This window comes from Anser anser, assembly GCF_964211835.1.
Source record: "Anser anser genome assembly, chromosome: 4".
NCBI classification, from domain to species: domain Eukaryota; kingdom Metazoa; phylum Chordata; class Aves; order Anseriformes; family Anatidae; genus Anser; species Anser anser.
Window position 1 is genome coordinate 78,786,890 of NC_139724.1, and position 20,018 is coordinate 78,806,907.

General features: G+C 59.9%; 1 protein-coding gene across 8 annotated transcripts; it reads right to left on the reverse strand.

Annotated features, from left to right (window-relative positions):
- Positions 1 to 60: 60 nt before the first annotated feature.
- Positions 61 to 19,973, reverse strand: LOC310898248 (protein O-GlcNAcase-like). Of its 8 annotated transcripts, none has more exons than XM_083832886.1 (17): positions 16,795 to 19,973; positions 12,092 to 12,143; positions 10,437 to 10,534; positions 9,883 to 10,013; positions 9,109 to 9,280; positions 8,676 to 8,774; positions 8,244 to 8,528; positions 7,846 to 7,974; positions 5,802 to 6,886; positions 5,556 to 5,730; positions 5,197 to 5,253; positions 3,484 to 3,569; positions 3,138 to 3,242; positions 1,905 to 1,996; positions 1,337 to 1,529; positions 1,088 to 1,259; positions 61 to 792 (listed from the first exon to the last, which is right to left on the reverse strand). In XM_083832886.1, exons 1-17 carry the CDS (start codon positions 16,844 to 16,846, stop codon positions 656 to 658), a joined length of 3,120 nt encoding a protein of 1,039 aa, XP_083689012.1. In that variant the 5' UTR covers positions 16,847 to 19,973; the 3' UTR covers positions 61 to 655. The 8 variants fall into 8 exon arrangements, with proteins under 8 accessions (XP_083689012.1, XP_083689015.1, XP_083689016.1 ...); XM_083832889.1 differs by lacking the exon at positions 16,795 to 19,973 and adding an exon at positions 16,234 to 16,469 and having other exon boundaries at positions 9,887 to 10,013; positions 10,441 to 10,534; XM_083832890.1 differs by lacking the exon at positions 16,795 to 19,973 and adding an exon at positions 16,234 to 16,469 and having other exon boundaries at positions 10,441 to 10,534.
- Between the last annotated feature and the right edge of the window lie 45 nt (positions 19,974 to 20,018).

The window sequence follows — 20,018 nt, forward strand, 5'->3', positions numbered from 1 at the left end:
CCATGACCAAGGGGCAGCCAGCTTTGGCAAGCACAGAGGTAAAGCACCCAGGAGACGAACCATGGTGAGAGACCAGCGAATGCTTTATTACTGAGGACAGCACTTCCCTCAGCCCCTGGGCAGCAGAGATTAGGGCTGCCTCACTGTGCCCCATGGCAGCTCCATCCATACAACAAGCAGCTCCTGGGTGCCAAGAGCCAGCCCTGGCACCAGCTGTCCAGACTGGGGCCACAATGGGGATGGAGAGAGCTGGGCAGCCCCATCGGGAGGACAGGGACACTGTCCCAGTGCCAACACGCCATGCCCAAAGACCACTACCCCAAATACTGCCCGTGCACCACCTGCCAGGCTGGGTGCTTTGCAGGCAGCCCAGGGACACTGGTTGTTCCCTGGCATAGGTGGAGGGTGCTCAGCAAGCAGGAGTGAAGGGCCTGGATAGCCAAATCTCCTGAGGGAGCAGAAATGCCCCTCTCTTGCCAAGTACTCCCACAGCCTGGTGCCCTGTGCACATCCTGGGGGCACCCTGCTCACCCCCAGGCCACATCCCCCATGTACCTGCCCTGCCCGAGGTGCCCCTCTGCTTCTGCTCCCTTGAGACACGCTGCCAATTCCCGTCCTGTGGTGCTGTCTCCCTGTGCTCGTGCCCAATGCTCACTCAGAGGAGGCGTCCCAGGAGCCGAGCGCCAGGGGAGCTGGGCCAGGGCACAGGCAGGGCGACGAAACCCAGCTTGCTGTAGAAGCTCAGTTGCTGCTGGTCAGTGGCACCGACCTGGCAAAACACTCCCCGCGAGCCTGCGAGGGAGAGAAGTGCTCAGGCCCCCAGCTCTGGGAGCCTCACCCCAGGGCTGAGGGCAGCCGCTGAGCCCCCCTCCAGGGCTGCCTGTGGCAGCGGGTGACCATGCAAGGCCCTGCGGCACATGTCCACCTGTCCCTGGCACAAGGGGAGGTCATGGTGCCGGGGAGCTGGGTTCAGACTGCAGGAAGGGGAGCCCCAGAGATGGCTGCCCCCAGCTCTGGGGTGGGCAGGGGGTCACGATGGGGTTGCACTGTATTGATGGAGTCCCAGCCCCACCGAAATGGAGCTCACCATTGGCTCTGAGCGCACTCAGCAGGCAGACGGCCAGGCTGCGGCTGGCCCCCACGTCCAGCACCCGAGGGGCCGTGCCCAGCTGCACCAGGGAGGGGAAGCGCTGCAGCACGGGCAGGGGCACGGCCAGTGGCTCTGCGTGGAAGAAGAGCAGTGCTTCCTCCAGGGCATCCTGCAGGTGACAAGCACAGGTGAAGGAGCCCTCCCTCCTCCCTCCCCACTCCCCACCACTGCGGACGCTGCCCTCACCTGTCCCAGGGCTGGGCCGCCCACACCCAGCTCCCGGGGGTACTTGTGCCGCATGGCCGGCAGCCAGTTGCTGGCTCGCTCTCGCAGGAAGCCTTCAGCACAGAGCGCTCCAGCTGCGTAGCCACACGGGCCGCCCTCGTCCTCCAGCACGAACGTGTACTCGGGGCTCAGGTGCAGGAAGCTGCCAAGCAGCCTGCCAGCCAGAGGCACTGCTGAGCCGAGGCCGAGCCCAGCTCAAGGAGAGCTTGGAGCAGCCGTCCACCCTCTGCCCCTGCAGCACCCAGCGCCCCCGCCCTGTCCTGTTGAGACCCCCCACAGATGACTTCAGCTGGGGGAGCCACTGCAGCCCCCTTAGGGACCAGCTGGGCAGCAGGTCTGTCCCCGCGGCAGCTTTCATGACCCAGCTGGACTTGCCCTCCCTTGCCCCATCCCACACCGTGAGGCCACCACAGCCACGGTGCGGAGCTGCTCCCTGCGGGGGTGGGAGGAGAGGGCCCTGGCTGGCCAAGGCCACATTGCACGGGCTTGGCACGCGTCCAGAGGGAGCCCCAGAGGGACCAGGTCTCACCTGTCACCCAGCAGGTCAGGGTGGGCCACGAGAACCTCTGCAACGCTGGGGTCACAGTCCAGACCCTCCTGGCACATTCGGTAAAGCTCTCCCTGGAAGAGCCCAAACCACCTCAGCCTTGGCCCTGCCCCACTGCTGCCCCTCGGCTCCTGCCACTCCACCAGAGGATGGTGCACCCACAGGTGGCCACGTTGTCCCCAGAGAAGGACCGCAACCAGAGCCATAGCCTCCAGTGCTGCTGGTCAGGGGAAGGCAGGTACTGCAGCCTGCCCAGGGCGCTAGTGCAGAGTAATGTGCACAGCCGTTGTGTACCGTGTCCTGCTAGCCTCTGAGGCTTGCTGCCACAGCACAGCGTGCTTTAAAATGAGCCATTGCCATTCCAGTCAGGCACCCCAGAGCTGCAACTGCTGAGAAAATGCTGATCAGCCCCAGTCCAGAGCATGCTCAAAGCAGCCAGAACAGTAGCAAAATTAATACCAAAATTCAAGTCTCCATGGAGCACGTGCAAAGTGGGACCTCCCAAAAAATTCCTGTCTTGGTCAAATTTGAGCTTTCTGCTGTTCACAGGATCAGCAAAAAGAACATCCTGGTAAAAACACTGCTTCTCAAAGGGAAGGCTGCCTGAACACTGAACAACAAGGTCAAAGCAAGGCACTTCTGAGCTGCCTTCCCAGAACTGGCTCAAGTGCTCAGAAGAGTTTTTCTCACAGTTTCACTGGAAACAGACGTTCAGATGTAATCTGACAACAAGCAACTGAAAACAAGCTCTTGCAATGGGAATTGCTGGCGGCCATAGTCTGGTACTATAATCTGCTCTCACGTTCTTGCAACTCCACCTCTGTTAGCCATGCAGGTGTGCATTGCAGGGTACTGTGTTTAGCAGGGATGCACATGTGTCCATGGTGGTGGATCTGCAGTGCCAGCATTTCCTTTAGGCAGGAGGGGCAGCAGGGCAGACAGAGCAGGGTGATTGCCGCAGGCTGCATGGCATTTGATGAAGGGGGCTCCACCCTGGGGACAGCCACCACTGCTGGACGCAGCACAGAGCGACCTGCCCCAGGCTTGCCTGACCCTCAGGGCCCCTTCCCACTGCCATCATCCTGTGCTGTAAGCTCAGCCCTGGGAGCAGCAGCCAACATGCACGTTTCTTGTTAGCACTTTTTCAGCAAAGGCCATGCAGGGTGAGCTACAGGGTGAGCAGCGCAGGTGGTGTGTTCAGGCCATGAGTCTCACCTCGTCCTGAGGCAGCAGTGGACGCAGGAGGTACAGCTGGCGGGACGGGAAGAGTGGAGGTGGGTGATAAAAGAGGTCACAGCTGTTCCCCACAGGAAGCAGGGCCTGGAGGAGGTACAGTCCATCATGGAGCAGCTTGTCCTGGCTCCAAACCTGCTTTGGGGTGGCAGGACGAGGGTCCTTCTGTGGCCCCCCAAGCCCCAGGAGCAGCAGCCATGGTGCAGAGGCCTGAGCAGCATCATTTCCCCGAGCCTGCAGCCACTCAACAGCATGGCAGGAGCAGCAGTCGGAATCCTGGCTTCCCAAGGGCTCCTCCAGTCCCCAGCAGCCAGGGGTGCGACCTCACCTGCAGCTCTCCAAAGAGGCCCCCACGGCGTGCCCAGGGCTCAGCATCTTCCCTGGGGAAGAGCGGGGCAGTGATGCTCTGGCACCCTGGAGGCAGCAGGAGACAGACACACACGAGGTGAAAAACAACCAGCTGGGACAGGGGGACACCAGCCTCCCCTGCACAGCAGCATCATGATCCGTGCTTGTCACAGCTCAGGATCTACCCCACATGCATGCAGCCCAGGTACTGGAGCTCTCCCTGGACTTGGGCAGCCCGGCACTGGGGTGGCAGCAAGCTCCCTGCAACACGGCTCGAAGTGGGGGAATGGGAAGATGACTGATCTGGCCTCCATGAAAGGTGTAAGGAAAAACCACAGCTCCTGGCACGACTGAGAAGTTGCAGCCTGGAACAGAGCCCAGTGTGCTGCTTTGCTGCCCAGCCAGCAGTGCCAGCAGGAGCTTGCAGGGCAGCTGGGCACAGGCACCCTCGCACCGTGCACAGATGCTTCTCCACAGAAGTGGCTCAAGGTACATGACCACATTCCACACCAAACTTGGAGCCCCTCTCAGGTTGTCATCTGGTAATGGCTCCTGGTTTATAAAAACTCACAAGGTCATGGAAATCTAAACCAGAGGAATGGGGGCTCCCAAAGTGATGCACAGGCATTCAAAATCCAGCCTCGCTTCTGTCGCCCAGGACACTACTGCTCCCAGTAGCCCAGAGAATCATAGACTGAATCACAGAACGGTTTGGGTTGGAAGGGACTTAGAGATCATCTAGTTCCAACCCCCCTGCCGTGGGCAGGGACACCTCCCACCAGACCAGGTTGCCCAAAGCCCCATCCAGCCTGGCCTTGAACACTTGCAGGGATGGGGCATCCACAGCTTCTCTGGACAACCTGCTCCAGTGCCTCACCACACTCATAGTAAAGAATTTCTTCCACGTATCCCTTTTACCAGAAAGGCCCTGGGATTAAAAAGGCCAAGAACGCATGCCCCAGAAATAGGCATTCCCTTTAAACCACAAGAGACAGTGAAGTGCTGCTCTGATGAGTGCCACCTCCCTGACGTGTGACACTGCCCCCCTTCCAGGCTGCTTCACTTCAGTTCCCCCTCCACTATCTGCCCCCCTGGCCCCTCCTGGCCAGGTTAGGAGTCATTTGCAGGGAGGATGCTCCTGAGGTGACAGCTCCTTGCAAAACACTAAGCTTGGTGTCTTGCTGTGTCATACTTTTCAGAGGCACAGGAACTTGGATGAGCTCCGTGAGCCCAGTGATCCATGCTGACCAGCGTGGGTGCTCCCAACACAGCCGGAGAGCCGGAGCTCAGCCACCTGTGCTGGTGGGGCAGCTGTGCAGCGCTGGGACACTGCTGGGTGCCTGGGGGCAGAGCTGGAGGGCCTGGATGTTGTGGGGCAATGCCCTCACTGCCTTGCAGGGGTTCTTTCAGTCCCCGCTTGGGTCCTAGAGCAGAGCCTTTGCCCCCAGCTAGCTGGAGGAGCAGAGCCCTGCAAGGCCCCATACAAGTGGTACCCTGAGCCCTGCTGCCCTTTCCCAGCAGCCGTCCCCATCCTGCCTTGGTACGCCAGGGTGTGCAGGGGTGCAGCCTTCCTGCAGCCATACCAGCTCCACTGACAGGGGAAGGACAGCCCCATGGCAAGTGCCAGCTGTGGGGCCTGAGGTTACAGAGGGCATCAGCCCTGGCGGGTGGGCGAGAGCAGCGCCATACTTACAGCCGAAGCAGCTTCTCCAGGTGCCCTTGGGGTCAGGGTCACAGAGGAGGTGGCCGTCTGCAAGGGAGGCGTGGTGGTGAGTGCAGGCATAGGAAGTGCATGGGGATGGCATCAAGGGGAGATGCACTCCCAGCAGAGATTCTGGCAGCCTGGCCAGACTCCAGGACCCCAGCCTGCTGGGAGTGTTCCCAGACACCTCCACTTCTTTAGGGGAAAGGACAGAGGAAGTTTCAGGTGCCATGGTGCCCAGGGACCCTGTGCTCCATTGCCCCTTAGGAAGCAGGGCTGGATTTGGCCAGGGTGCGGATACACGACTAGGGTGGAAGAGCCTGGCTCTCAGGGTGGCCTCATCCACATACCCAACCAGAGGATGAAGGCACTGGCAGCCAGCAGCATGTTGCGGATGTCCCAGAGGTAGGGGTGAAGATCATAGAGCAGCGCCTGCCCTGCGCTGCAGACGAAGCGGCTGTGCAGGCGGCACGTCTGGGCGCAGAGCAGCTGGAAGGACTGTGCTCGGCCACGCCACTGGGCGCCCTGCAGACAGACCGGGCGTCAGAGCAGCCACAATGGGCACCCTCCTGCAGCAGCACCCAGACCAGCCTTACCTCACAAGAATTGGGTGCTGTGGCCGGGACCCCCACGCTGGGACTGTTGGCCCGGAGCCACTGAAGGTGCTCCAGGAGATGCTGTGCCTGTGGCCCATGATGGTAGGGCAGGTAGAAGAGCTCCACCAGCATTCGCACCTCTTCCATGGTCAGTGGGTCATTGGAGTCGGACCTAGCCTCCTCTAGAAACCGCGGTGTCATGTAGCCAGACCTGGCCTCCTCTGGGGCCAGCGGTGCCATGTGGATGGACGTGGCCTCCTCTGGGGTCAGTGGTGCAGTGGGGCCAGGGCTGGCACTGGTCCCATCAGTGAGCAATGCCATGGTGTCAGGGCTAGCATCAACCCCATCGGTGAGCGGCATTGTGGGGACAGGGCTGTCGCTAGTCCCATCGGTGAGTGGTGCCGTGGGGACAGGGCTGGTGCCAGCCCCATCGATGAGCAGTGCTATGGGGACAGGGTTGGCCCTAGTCCCATCGGTGAGTGGTGCTGTGGGGACAGGGCTGGCACCAGCCTCATCGGTGAGCGGTGTTGTGGTGACAGGGCTGGCGCCGGCCCCAGCCCCTGGGGGTGTCTGGGGCACATCAGCCCCACTGGCCCCAGGCTGGGGACTGCCAGGGGGCTGGGGGAGGTTGCCATCCCCTCCCCTGGCATTGCTGGTGTCAAGGAGGGGGCTCTGGCTGTTGTCGGCCCCACTGCTGCAGCACTTTGGGGTCTCCAGGCTGCAGAAGGTCTCACCAGTTACAGGGGCTCCAGCAGGCTCGGCACTGCCCACTGTGCTGGGTGGAGCAGAGGAGGGCGTGCAGCTTGCTCCGCTAGCTGAGGCGAGCTGGTCCCCATCCCCTGGGGGGCTCTGCTGACTGCCGGTGGGGGTCCTGCTCCCACTGTCCTTCTTAGGCACCAAGGTCACCTTCCTCCTTCCCTCTCCTGGTGTCACGCTGCAGGTCTCAGGGCCACGCTGGTCTGCCCCACCAGGAGCAGCACCATGGGTCTGGGGGCCAGGCGTGGCCTCCTGCCATCCCGCTGTGCCTGGCTGCAGCCCCGCTCCTCCCTCACAGCCGGCGCTGGGGTGCAACAGAGCCCTTCCTCCTGGCAGGACAGAGCGAAGGCACAGCCCCTCTGGCACCCGCACCAGAATGGCTGCCCAGATGCAGGACAGCCCTGGGGCGGCCGTACCAGGGAGCTCAGCTCTGTGCTGGCAGGGACCAGGAGCTGCCCGGACTGTGGGCTCTGCATCGCTCGGGCCACTGTGGCTGGGGAGGCCACAGGCTTTCAAGAATCAAGCAGTGTAAAACAAGCTCGCACCACGTTTAACCCCCTCTTCCAGAGCTGTACCATGATCTAGGCTTCCTAACCTCCTGCTGAGCCCCTGGTTTCAGGGACAGGAATGCGGAAGCAAGGAGCAGGCTTTGCTCTCCTTCCTTGCAGCAAATGCCACATCACGATCCTCTTTCAGGCAGCTAGGTGCCATCCAGAGCTGCTCAGGTTGCTGCTTCACCCTGTTTCCACTCCAAAGCAGCTCCTGAACCCCCCCCCAGGGTCACAGACCTCATCCACACTCCCTGCAGCCAGCTCACCCAGCTGGCCCTCGTCAAGTCATCACCCTGCAGTGCTTCTCCTGGACCTCACATACATTCCCCACCAGTCATCTCCTCCCCCAGGTTGTCTTCTGTCAATGTCTGTTTTGCCAAAGTGCTCTCTTGGGAAGGCAGGCTGGTAAGGCAGCACACGTCTGCTGGTAACACTCTCTTGGCCCACCCGATCCTCCATCGCATGGGCTCACTCACTTCTGGTGCAGGACGAGCCCAAAGCCCAACCAACTGTGAGGCCAAAGCTTCAAACTCTTCTACCCCACCTGCTTGGCTTAAGTCCCATCCTTTTCCCGGCTCTGCTCAGGCAGAGACTCCTCCAGCTGAGCCCGACCACGGGGGACCCCATTGCAGCATCCCATCCCAAGAGGCAGCTCTCCTACCCCACATTGCTCCCAGCAGAGCTGGTCCAGAGCTTGAGGGCTGAGGGATGCTGCATGGTGCCAGCTCTTCACCTACCTGTCTCCAAGGCCTGCTGGTTTATCTCAGCCACCCAGTCAAGCAGCGCCAGCTCCAAGGCCTCCTGGGGGCTGTAGCTCCCCTCCCATGGGCCCTGGCTGTCTCCCAGGGTTGCTGCAGTCTCCGTCCCTAGCGAAATGGAGCTCATCAGCCTGGATAGCCCCACTTGTTGTTTTACCAAGCTATCCCACACGACTCTGAGGGAGGGCAGCCCACCACCCAGGAGGGACCCCATGCCCAGGACAGGGGGTGCCACCTGAGCCAGGCTGGCAAGCAGGGAGCCTGTGGGGCCAAGGCAAAGCCAAACAGAGATGGGCAGGGCCCTGCCCTGGCACACAACCTCCTTACAGCTGTGGGGCCCCACGTACAGAGTGGTCTGGGGCACAGGGACCTGGTACCTGCATGGTCAGGGTGGGCACAGCTCTCCAGCTCACTCCGAAACCAGCTGCCCAGCGTGTGGATGGGGATGAAATTGGCCTGGAGCTCACAGTTCGGGTTAAGGAGCAGTCCACAGAGCCGAGGCATGAGGCCAGGGGCACGTCCCGTGTAGGGGCCCAAGAAGACACGTCTGCAGTCGTAGTCATTGGCAAACAGATTGTCCCAGATCATGGGACGGCGCCCCAGGACGCCCTCCACCTCCTCCAGCAGCATGGCTGAGAGTTCCTGTGACACCACCTTTGGGCCTGGAGCATCAGGGCACGGACTCAGATGGACACATGGGTGGCAGGTCCATCGCACACAGCACATCCGGGGCGCGCATGCACCTGGGCACCGAGTGCAGACCGAGGACAAGTTGCATGCACGCCCGCAGAGCCGGGCAGGGTGCTCACCTGTCCAGATGACCCCAATTCCTGGGAGCAGCTCCCGTCCAAGGGTCAGCAGGTAGCAGGACTGGCCAGGGCTTGGAGAGCAGAGTGAGCTGCAGTACTCTGGGGGGAGAGTAGAGTATCCCATGAGGGCAGAGACTGGGGCAGAGAGGCTGCCCAGGTGCAGTGGGCAGGGGCAGGGGAGAGGCACCGTGCAGGGAAAGCAGCATTGGCCCCTCCGCAGCCGGTTCCTGTCCTCGTCCTGAAGCTTCCAGGGCTGCCCCAAGGCATGGTGGAGGCTACGGGACATCGGGGCAGTCAGCTTGCAGGAGGCAGACGTGCTGTGCATGTCTGGGAGCAGCAGCCACAGGGCAGCCGCGTGGCCTGGGCACCAGGGCTTGCCAAGCACCCGGTCCTGGGGAGGGGCAGCTGGGGGCTGTGCAGCTGCAGGCAGTACCTGTGGGGCAGAAGAGGAAGATGGAGGGCTGTCCCAGCTCCTGGTATGCCTCGTTGGCCACAGAGGCTTGGGCCTCCGCCAGGGAGGTGAAGACGTTTCTGTCAGCTCGGCACATGCAGGGGTCGATGTCGTCAAAGAGCAGCGCGAAGGCACGGCACCCCATGGCAGCCACCTGTGGGCACAGCATGGGTGCTAGGACCCCTGGGCAGCAGAGGGAGGACGCGGCAAGCCCTGGTCGAGCCCCTCACTCCTTGCAGGGACAGTGGCAGTCAGGAGCAGCCTGACAGACAATGCCTGCACCCGTGCTGCCACATCCAGTGGATGCAGCACACCACGCACAGCCACTCCATGCAGGCTGCCCCCCCACCATAGCCGTCCTCGCCAAACCCTGGCACAGCCCTGCTTGTTGCGGGCCAGGAGCCCTCTGAAACCAGGGCAGGCACTGCGGTGGCCCAGACCCCCTACCGTGCCACATCTACACCACTGGCCGTTCCCCTCTCACACCATGGTGCTGCGGGGACAGCCTGAGCGGCGGACGGGCAGCTGCTGTCTGGCTGTGCCGTGCCACAGGGAGGAGCGGTCGCCTCGCAGAGCATGGCGGCTGTGCTAGGGTCTTCGCCCTTCCCAGGCAGCAGGGCCTCAGCACCAGCCTGCAGGAGCCCCCTGGTGCTGCCCACAGGCTCAGGCTCAGCCGGTCCCTCTCCTGCAGCTCCTGCAGCACTGCCTGCTGGAGCTTGCCTGGGAGCCATGGGATGAAGGAATGGCCCACGGTACCTGCCTGAGTTTTTGCTGCAGCAGGAGCCGATCCCCAGCACTTGAAAATACCATGTCCTGGCCAGCAGAAATGGCAAAAATGAACTCCACGCCATGCTCTTGGGCAGCTTCTATGAGAGACTGCATCTGGGCTGGGGACAAAGCAGAGGAGGGCTGTGAGTGCTGGGAGACAAGGCACAGGTGGAGAGGGAATGACTGCGGCCCAATGGAAAGAGCCAAGGACACCCAGAGTCAGAAAAGAACACTGAAGAGAAGGGCCCAGGGGAGATGGTGTCCAGGCTGCTGGAACACAGGGGACCCTCCACAAGGGTCTGCAGGCCCTGTCACACTGGAACATATTGCCAAAGACCTGCACGGGGAGCTCCATGGGCGGCATAGGGTCCAAGGGGACACCTTGTGATGGGCAGGGTCTGGGGGCTCCCTGTGCTGGGCAAGCTTCTGGCAGGAGGAGCAGTAGCAGCCAGCCTGCCCCTGGCTGAGATGCAGACCGTGCTTCACCTGTGAGGACTGGGATGCCACAGCCCACCCATGGTGGGGCCCAGCAGAGCCGCTACCTGCCTCATGCTCTGTGTAGGGCTCCCGCCAGAGCAGCCGGTGCTTCAGCTCGTCCTTGGGTGCGTACATGTAGCAGTTCAGCCCCCGGCGTTCCAGCCTGTGCAGCAAGGACAAGAGGTCACCTAAGGCTCCAGACGGACTGGAGGACTCTTTGCAAAGAGGCGTCCAGGCAGGCATGCCAGCCCATGACGACAAATGCTGCTCAGCGCACAACTCCCTCTCTTTCATAGGGCTGTGCCATGTCCTGCTCTCCGGATGCTGCGCTGCAAGCGGAGCTGAAGGAAAACAGGTCTGAGCAAAAACAGGGCCTGGCTGTTTCAGGAGATGGGACTACACCATCAAAAGGCCCGTTCTGGCCTCAAAACCACGAATTCTTTCCAGAATCTGCACAGCAATCCATAGGGCAGACACTTCCTTAGACAGCTCTTTTGGCACTCCTGTATGAAAGCCATCTGATTTATTCATTTATTTGTATTTATCCTCCTTAGTAGATGACGTTTTACATTCTCCCATGATGAACAGACTGTCATGTACTGCATGACACAAATGTCTCGTCTTGTTTCTTTCCAGAGAAGGAAAACACAGATAAACACGCTGCTCGCATGTGCAAACACACGAACATTCCAACCCGCTACCAGACTAGGCCGTCACTAGATCTGCTCATTCTTAATATATTTTAGAACAACATCTCTTGTTTTCCTTTGTCTCAGTGGCACATTTTCCCAGATTTTCTAAGTTACATTTTTCTGTGTCTGCATCTCTGGTTCCCCTACTATAGTCTTTGCACTTGTGACTGCCTATGCCATCATCGGCACTCTCTGGTACTGTGTCCAGAACGCTTCCCACACTGTGCACAGCACTGGTGCTGTCACCAGCACACTGCAACCAGCACACAGCCCCTGCTGCTCCTGGCTCACTGGCCCAGCCATCAATAGCACTCCTCCCATGCTGTCACCAGCATGCTGCACACACTGCCGTGAACACGCTGTCCACATTGTCTTTAGCACCCTGTCACCAGCATGCTGCCCACACTGCGACCAGCATCCTGCCCACACTGTCACCAAGCACCCTGCCCACAACATCCTGTGCGCTGCCATCATTAGGGCACTGCTCACAGGGACGGGTGTGCTGCCTGGGCTGCGACCATCACGCCGCTGTGCTGGGTGCACCACGAGACCCCGGGGAGCCCCTCTGTCCGTGGCAGGTCCGTCGGTGCAGCTCATTGCGCCAAGGGCCGGCGCACGGGCATCAGGTGCCAGGAGACGGCTTTTTCTCTCCTGCAGGGATCAGCTCCACGATTCTCATAACCAGCTGGTGACGGATCCTTCCCACATCCTTCCATATCGTGGGCAGTGGGACCCAGCAACGCCCCCCCCGAGCTCGCGCCCTCCCCGCAGCAGCCCCAGCGCCAGCCCCTCCCCGGCCGCTTCCCCAGCCCGGCCCAAGCCCCCGGCGGGCCGCAGAGCCCCAGCACCACCTGCCGGGCACAGGGCAGCACAGCCCGCCGCTGTCAGGCCGGGGCAGGGCAGGGGCTTTTTCCCTTTCCCCAGCCCTGGGAGCAGCACAGGAGGGGGGCTGGCATGCACTGCTGAGTTCCATCTCATCAACCTGTTACATGTCAGTGCGTCCAGAGAGCAAAATCTGGGGTACTTGCCATCGAAAGAGCAGTCTCCTCTCTTCCATAGACCATGGTCTCCCATAGAAACCTGTAAAGAGGAAAAGCAAAAACCAAAATACAGTTGCCAGTATCTCCCTTAAAAGTCTCTCTATGTGCTAAGAGCACAGCCTAAGTGGCTGCTCTTAAACTGCATGAGCCATTGGTTTGTTCACCTCAGGATGATTCAGATGCCTGTTAGCCTGCTATGATCTTGCTGGGCATTGGTATTCAGGCCAGCAGGTATAATAATATCTATGCTGCCATCCTTCCCAGAAAGAGGCAGCTGGGAAAAAATGCACAAGATAATACTTATCCTGAGAGGGGAAATTTATGTGGTAAAAGCCAAGCCTAGAGGAGACTGCTGAGGCCTGATGCTTGAGCATTTGGGGTGCACCAAAGCACAGAGCTATCGTACATCCACCCCAGAGTTTCCTTCCTGGGGATACTCCTTTACAGAGACTGTCTCTGTGCTTCTCCCGGGTCATAGAATCATAGAATGGCTCGGGTTGGAAGGGACCTTAAAGATCACACAGTTCCAACCCCCCTGCCATGGGCAAGGATGCCACCCACTAGATCAGGTCACCCAGGGTCCCATCCAACCTGGTCTTGAACACCTCCAGGGATGGGGCATCCACAACCTCTCTGGGCAACCTGTACCAGTGCCTCACCACCCTCTGACTGAAGAATTTCCTCCTAACCTCTTATCTAAATCTCCCCTCCTTTAGTTTAAAACCATTCCCCCTTGTCCTGTCATTACCTGAAAGAGCAAAAAGTTGCTCTCCATCTTTTTTATAAGCCCCCTTCAAGTATTGAATAGTTGCAATAAGGTGACCCCAGAGCTTTCTCTTCTTTAGCCGAAACAGCTCCAGCCCTCTCAGCCTTTCTTCATAGTAGAGGTGCTCCAGCCCTCTGATCATCCTTGTGGCCCTCCTCCGGACCCGTTCTAACAGATCAACTTCCTTCCTGTGCTGGGGGCCCCAGACCTGGACGCAGTACTCCAAGTGAGGCCTCACAAGGGCAAAGCGGAGGGGGACAACCACCTCCCTTGACCTGCTGGCCACTCCTCTTTTGATGCAGCTCTGGATGAAGTTGCCTTTCTGGGCTGCAAGCGTGCACTGCTGGCTCATGTCGAGATTTTCGTCCCCAAGTCCTTCTCTGCAGGGCTGCTCTCAGTTTCTTCTCCCAGTCTGTACCCATGTCTGAGACTGCCCCGACCCAGGTGCAGCACCTTGCACTTTGACCTGTTGAACCTCATTAGGTTCACATAGGCCCAATTCTCAAGCTTGTCCAGGTCCCTTTGAATGGATCCTCTGTGCATCTCCCTCCCTGTGTAGTGTCAAGCTGCATCAAGCACAGCATCAACACTCCTGTCTGGGCTATAAAAGTTGCTCTCTCTGTCTTTAACCACTGCGGCAACTCAAAGTGCACCAAAACGGCACTGGTGCAGCCCTCCCTATACCCTGCAAATACAGCAGGGCAGGACTTTGAGGCAGCATCCCTGCAAGCTGTTCAGATCAGGAACACACAAATAACCCATGGGGATGCCCATGCATGCCACAAGGTATTTCACAGAGGCCTTGTCTGGCCCCCATTGGAAAACACCATCCCCTTAACCCTGCAAACAGAAAGTCCAAAGAAGGAAGGCATACCAGGGAGCAACCTTCAGGGCTGTCTGCTGAGACATTCACCAGTGAGCACCAAGACTGCCCTTCCAGAAGGCTCACGTAACAAAACTGAATGCAGGAAATACAGGTCCGAAGTCAGCAAATTCCCTGGTGCTTATGAACATTCCTACTTCTGCTGCTTGCAAGTTTAGGTGGTTGTTGGGCACCAGTGTGTGACACAAGCTTGAGACTGCAGGGCCACAGGAGTCTGCCCTGTGCCTGCTCTGTCCTGCCCAGCCAGCACATCTGGGTAGAGTGAGCAGGGCACTGATGGTGTCCATGCAGTGCCATTTCCCCATTGGGACTGCTGTCTAGGAGGTAGCCTTCCTATTTCTCTGTGTAGGAACACCCGAGAGGGGCAGAGCTGCCTGTAAAGCCAGTGAGTTAAAAATACTCAGTGAAGAGCAAGCCAGTTCACCTGGGGACATTGGGATAATAGGCAGGAAAATGGTTCTGGGGAGATGCAGATTTGACAGCTTCTTAAAGAGGAGGTTAGGGAAATCTGGAAGTGTTCAAACACAGATCTCAAATTTAGCAAGAAAAGGCTCTTCAGCCACACAGTCAAGTCAAGGAATCACAGGAACACAGAATGGTTGCAGTTGGAAGGGACCTCCGGAGGTCATCTGGTCCAACCCCCTGCTCAAGCAGGGTCACCTAGAGGATGTTGCCCAGGTATGAAGGCTCACAGAAAATACATTATATTTTGAACATTGATGGTAATTAGTCCTCAAGGCAGCTCCTAGCATCAGAAGGGCTCCACATCATGGGCAACTTTTACATCAGTCAAGCACTTTCTAGAAGACAAGAACAGGAGCAGAGATTGAAGGAAGTGAAAGCATTTGCTGAAATGTGCTGTGCACAAGGGCAGATCACGACAACTCCTCTAGTCTGAGAAAAAGGATCAGCTCTCAGTGACTGCCACGAGGCCAGTGCTGCCCTGCAGCACCTGACTGCACCAGAATGGCTCTGCCTGGAGGGGACTCCGTGCCCGGCTCCTTTTGGCAGGAGTCTGCTCTGCAGCCCCCCTAGCACGAACCTTGGGCAATGATGTGCTGGACCACACTGCAGATGGATTTTCAACCTGCTTGAACAACTGCATGTCTTTTCTGTCTACTTTGAAGCAATATAGATTTGCCTTGTTAGCCATGTCCTACTGTGCACAGGGCCAAATCTGTAGCCACTCAAGAATCCCAGCAAACATTTCATCCAAAGAAGGTATTTCTGTGAGAAACAGACTTTCTGTTCCCCAGCCTAAGGGAACTCCTGCTTAGCTCACAGTTCAGGATATCTCAGGAGTCCCTGCACAGCATCTGCCTGCAAGAGCCTCATTCACACTTTGCTGCGAAATGACACATGCCCTGCCAAGAGCAGCACATGCTGAAAGCACCACCCTAGCATATTCCGCCCAGAAAAAATAGATTAAACTCTATGAGCAAAAACCTAACTGTACTTGTGGCAGCATCTCCAAAGGAGGGGGATGCAGGTGCCTTGCTTTTTTAGAGATAGATGAGCACTGATGAATGATGCAGTGCATTTGCCCCTTGGCTCTCCCACAGCCCAGAGCACACCAGTATGCAGTCAACACCATTACTTGCCAGCCTCTGGGCCATCTGGGATGTCTCATCTCTGGGCCTGTGTTACAGCAGGATGAGTTGCCTTTCCTCCCTCGCTCTCTAGAAACCTCCTCCTGGAGGGGCTCTTGATGGCAGCATCTTTGTCCTTCTCTTTCCCAGGTCAGCTTTCATATATCGATGATTCTAGTCTGACTCATATTCCTTCTTACGATCAACTTCCCCATTCCCGCACTTTCTATTTGATTTGTGTGTATTTGTTCGGTGTTTTTGCTTCCTCCCTGCCTGGCAAGGCAGCAGGCAGCGGGCTGCAGCATGGTGATGTGCTGCCAGAAAAAGCGGAGATGCTCTTGACCAGCAGGTGCCAGGCCTCACGCAGCTCCAGCCGTGCCGTGCTGCAGAAAGCGGAGCTGAGGGGGGCAGAAGGACAGGGGCTGAGCCATGCCGAGCTGCCACACGAGAGCGGGCTCTTCGCGGCCCGGCAGGCGCAGCCCAGGCCAACGCTGCGCTGCGGGCAGGGGGCAGGGGGTCCGCACCGGGATGCCGGCCTCGTGCCCAGGGCAGAGAAAAAGCCGCCGCAGAGCGCTGGGGGCAGGGCAGCGGCGCCCCGCGCCACCACGCGGTGCTGGGAGCGGGCTGTGCCGGGATGCCTGAGGGGCCCCTCAGCGCTCTGCAAGCGAGCTGGGGAGCTTCAGCGGGGGGTGCCGATTCCCAACCCTTGGGCGAAAGCAGAGCGTCGTGAAGGGGCCCGGGGCGCTGCCTCTCCCATACCCGGTGTCCCGGGCGCGGCGGGCTCGGGTGCCGGCAGCCCCTCCCGACCGCGGTGCGCTCAGGGTGTGCCGGGCCAGCCCCTGCAGCGCTCGGGCGGGGCACGGGCCCCAGGCGCGGCCCCGGCAGGACCTACCTTCCACCACGCCGCAGAGGAAGCGCGGCCGCCCCGCCATGACCGGGCAGGAACGGCCCTGCTGGCGCTGGGGCGGGCGGAGGGCCGCAGGGAGGGGTGCGGGCAAGGATGGAGGGGCGCGGGCAAGGATGGAGGGAGGGATGCAGAGGCGCTCCGAGGGATGGAGGGGTGCACGGAGGCGCCGCGCCACCGCCCGTCCGCCCCCGCGGAAGCGCGCCCGCCGCAGAGCAGGGGGCGGCCCCGCGGGTGGGGCCGCGGCGGGGCCGGGCGCGGGGCGGGGACCAGGCGCAGCCCCCGGCCGGAGCCGCCCCGCCGAAGGTCGAGGGCCGCAGCCCTGCCGCGGAGGGGGTCCCCGAGGGGAAAGGGGGGGGACGGGACGGGCCTGTGTCCGGCCCCGCCGGGCCGGAGCCCCCGCCGCCTTGCCCGGTGGGGGCAGCGCCTGGTCCCGAGCCGCAGCCCGGTTCCGGCCGCCGCTCCTGGCGCCGAGGCCCCCGGCCCGGTGCCCCGCAGCAGCCCCCGCCGCACTGTGCCGCACCGGCAGAGGTTTCTCCTCTGCGGTACCTGTGCGCTGCCGTGTGCCCCCTCCAGACCTGGAGCAGCTCCCACATCGCATCACCCCTTGTGTTCGCCCCTGCTCCGGCACCTTCCCCGCTGGGCCCCTTGTGCCGGCACCAGGCCGAGAGATGCGTCTCCCACTCGCCACGTCCGTGGAGCTCAGGACTGTTTTGTCTTGCACGTGACTCACCTGCTTGCAAACGTCGGGCTGCTATTTGACTTTTGTCACACTGTTCTGAGCTGTTGACACATGCTTGGTTCGTGATCCTCTCCATCCCACAGGTTCTGGTTTGCAGAAGTGCTGCCACATCAGTAGTTCCCTGTCCTGCAGCTGCGCAGCCTCTGGTACCTGCCTGCATGCAGGACCTCATGTTTGTCATCACTGATGCTTCTCTGCTCTTTTTCTGACCGCTTTTCCTGCTCATCAGACTCATTGCAAGACAGACCTCTGTTCTGGAGCATGTCTGCAGCCTCTCCCAGCTATGTGGCTTTATAACGTGTGGAGCATGTGCACAGCTTTGTTACCATGGTCCATGCATGTGTGAGCGATCGAGCCAGAAGAAGCACTGGTGCACTCCTGCAGCAAGCACTGCTGAGTGCCCTCCCAGCAGCTGTCACCACCCGCAGCACTTTCATCTAGCCCACAAACATGGGGTTGCACAGGAGAAGTGGGTGTCAGAGGCCTAGGAAGCCAGGATCTGTGGCAGCTCCCTCATTCCCTTGCAGGTAAATGTAGTGCCTGGAAGCTAAATGATGGTGTCTGGGCCATCTGGGGGCCAAGGAGCCCACAGGTGACAGACCAACAGCAACCAGACAGGGAAGAGGTGATCAGTGTGCGCTGTGGGCTGCCACGGTGTGCTCAAAGCTCAGTGACATGGCACAGAGAAGGCTGAACACTGCAAGGAGCATCCAGAGCACTCAAAGCCTCAGCCCCTGGGCAGGCATTATACTGCTCATAACCAGACTTACACATGTCAATAAAAACTGCATGCAAGGAGCAGGGCAGATGCCGCTGCTGCAGAAAAGTCAGCTCAGCTCTGCCAGGCTGGGTTATTCATGTGCAGAGAGCAATTGCTGGGGCTGGCTGGGCACAGGCCATGCTTGTGCTTGCTCCTTCCTCACCCTCTACACCAGCCTGTGCTGAGTTTTGCTGCTGGGACAAGCCGAGTTTGAGGCTGGCCTCTGGAGAAGGCTGTTGGGGCAGACTTCGGAGCAGCCAGGCATGGCATGGGCAGCACTGGGAGCAACCCAGTGCCCCTGCAGTAGCTGGGGTCATGGCATGTTAAAGGTAGAGTTGTGGCTGGTATCCCCCATTCACAACTGTCAGAGAAGTCAGGCAGCGCTGTGCATACACCAGGGTGTATTGGCTGTGATTCTTCCCCTTCCCTGATGTCTCTGGGAGCACCTGGCAATTTGTTCCGTGGTTTTCTTGGACTTTGAAGCTGATCTAAGTGGCCTCTAGTTCCTCACTTCCTTTTTTTTTTTTTTTTTTTTCTTTCAAAGATGGTACCATGTCACTCCTTTTTCCTGTTCTCTGAAAACTCATCCATCCTCTACCAGCTCTGAGTGTCACACTCAATTATCTCAGTCTAGCCAATCTGGCCACATTTTCCCTTATCTAGCCTGAGCATACTCCTCTGCTGCTCATGTTAACGGTGTTAATCGTGCGATCGCAGCTACTCTCCTCAGCGTGGGCTGAGAGGAGGAAGACATCGAGCACTTGAGTCCTGGCACGTCCTGCTGTCCCTCTGTCTCAGCAGGACAATGGGTCGCATGGACAGCTCAGCATCCTCTTGCTGACACCTTCTTTCTCAGAGGTTTCCTTGTGATCCTTTGTGTTTCTTGCTAGTTACATCTCATATCATACTTTGGCTTTTCTGATTTTTGCTGTTCTGTTCATCCTAGGCTTTTGGCCTAGTTTCTGCTTTTGTGCACTTCCTTCTGAAGTGCCAGGTCATTGTCTGAACTACAAGCCCTCCCTTTCCCCCAGTGCTGGGGTGGTTTCTATCATGCCCTGTGGCTTCATTAAAGCCCTGCCAGGTTTTCAGATTGCATTTTGTTAGACCTAACCTCCAGTTCCCTGAATTCATCCCATTGTCTCTGAAAGGCATTTTGAGGTTGCTCCCCACTCTCACACTCCCAGGTACTTCCTCTCTGCTACCTGGAATAAGGTCTGGGGGAGCAGCCCTGGCACCCAAAGCCCCCAGGTGCCCAAGCTCCATTCTGTGCTGGCAGCCGTGTCCTCGGGGACACCAGGCTGCAGGGGAGCTGCAAGAGACTCCTTGGGGAGGGGGACAGGGTCAGTCCTGCCCCAGACAGGGCAGTTCTGTCCCTCTTCTTTCCCAGGTTCGTACGCGGTGAGTCCTGATGTCCGGAAGGCAGAACCAGCCCATATCCAGTGCATGCCCAGCAACATCTTCCTCTTCTGTGTTTGTTTTTTCTTGACGAGCTACACCCTCTAATTCACAGGCCAGTCCTCATTTACCCTACGGGATGTTATGCCCCGGATCAGCAGTTGGATTAGCATTTCAGGCGTCTACAAAGCCCTCCCCCTGCAGCCGTTTGTGCCCTCTGGCACTCGCACACCTGTGCTCAGGGCAAGGACTAAGGCGCCTGGTCCTGCCGGTTCTGGGGCTGACACCCAGCGCCCACCTCTCCAGGCACCTTGTGGGCTTTGGGCAGGGGCTGCGGCTCACAGCGTCTGCTCTGAGCTTACCGTCGCCCAGGAGCTGCCACCACAGATGCAAAACCTGCGGGGTGGGACTGCCCCCGCACCTGGGGAAGGTGTGACAGGGCCAGGGCTGTCCATCTCCTCCTGACCGTCCCGGAGCGCAGGACGCGGCCCCGGCAGGTCTGGGAGCCGAGGGCTCTCCCGCGGGACGCAGCAGCGGGCGGAGCAGGGCCGGCTCCCTCCCGACAGGCTGCAGCCCTCCGGACACCGTCACCCGCCGGCTGCGCTCCCGCAGCGCCGGCCCGGCTCCGGGGAGGGGACGACCCCGCTCCCTGCTCGCCCCACGCACCCCAGCCCCGCGGCAGCCGCGGAGGGGGCTCCTGGCGGGGCCAGACCGGGGGGCGCAGCGGCCGGGCGCCCGGGCCGGAGCCACGGCGGAGCGACCGAGGGCCCGCCCGCTGCTGGCACCCGGGGGCCGGGGGGCGGCGGGACGGGCGCGGTAGGTACGGGTGCACGAGCACCCACGCACACCTGGGCGTGCACGCGCCCACGTACGGGC

Coding starts and splice junctions, on each gene's coding strand:
- LOC310898248 (XM_083832884.1), bottom strand. CDS start 13,221: ATGAGCCAGCAGTGCACGCTTGCAGCCCAGAAAGGCAACTTCATCCAG. Junction 5,731..5,801: donor CAGCACCCAATTCTTGTGAG/GTAAGGCTGGTC, acceptor GTCTGTCTGCAG/GGCGCCCAGTGGCGTGGCCG. Junction 1,530..1,904: donor CCTGACCTGCTGGGTGACAG/GTGAGACCTGGT, acceptor TCTGGCTGGCAG/GCTGCTTGGCAGCTTCCTGC.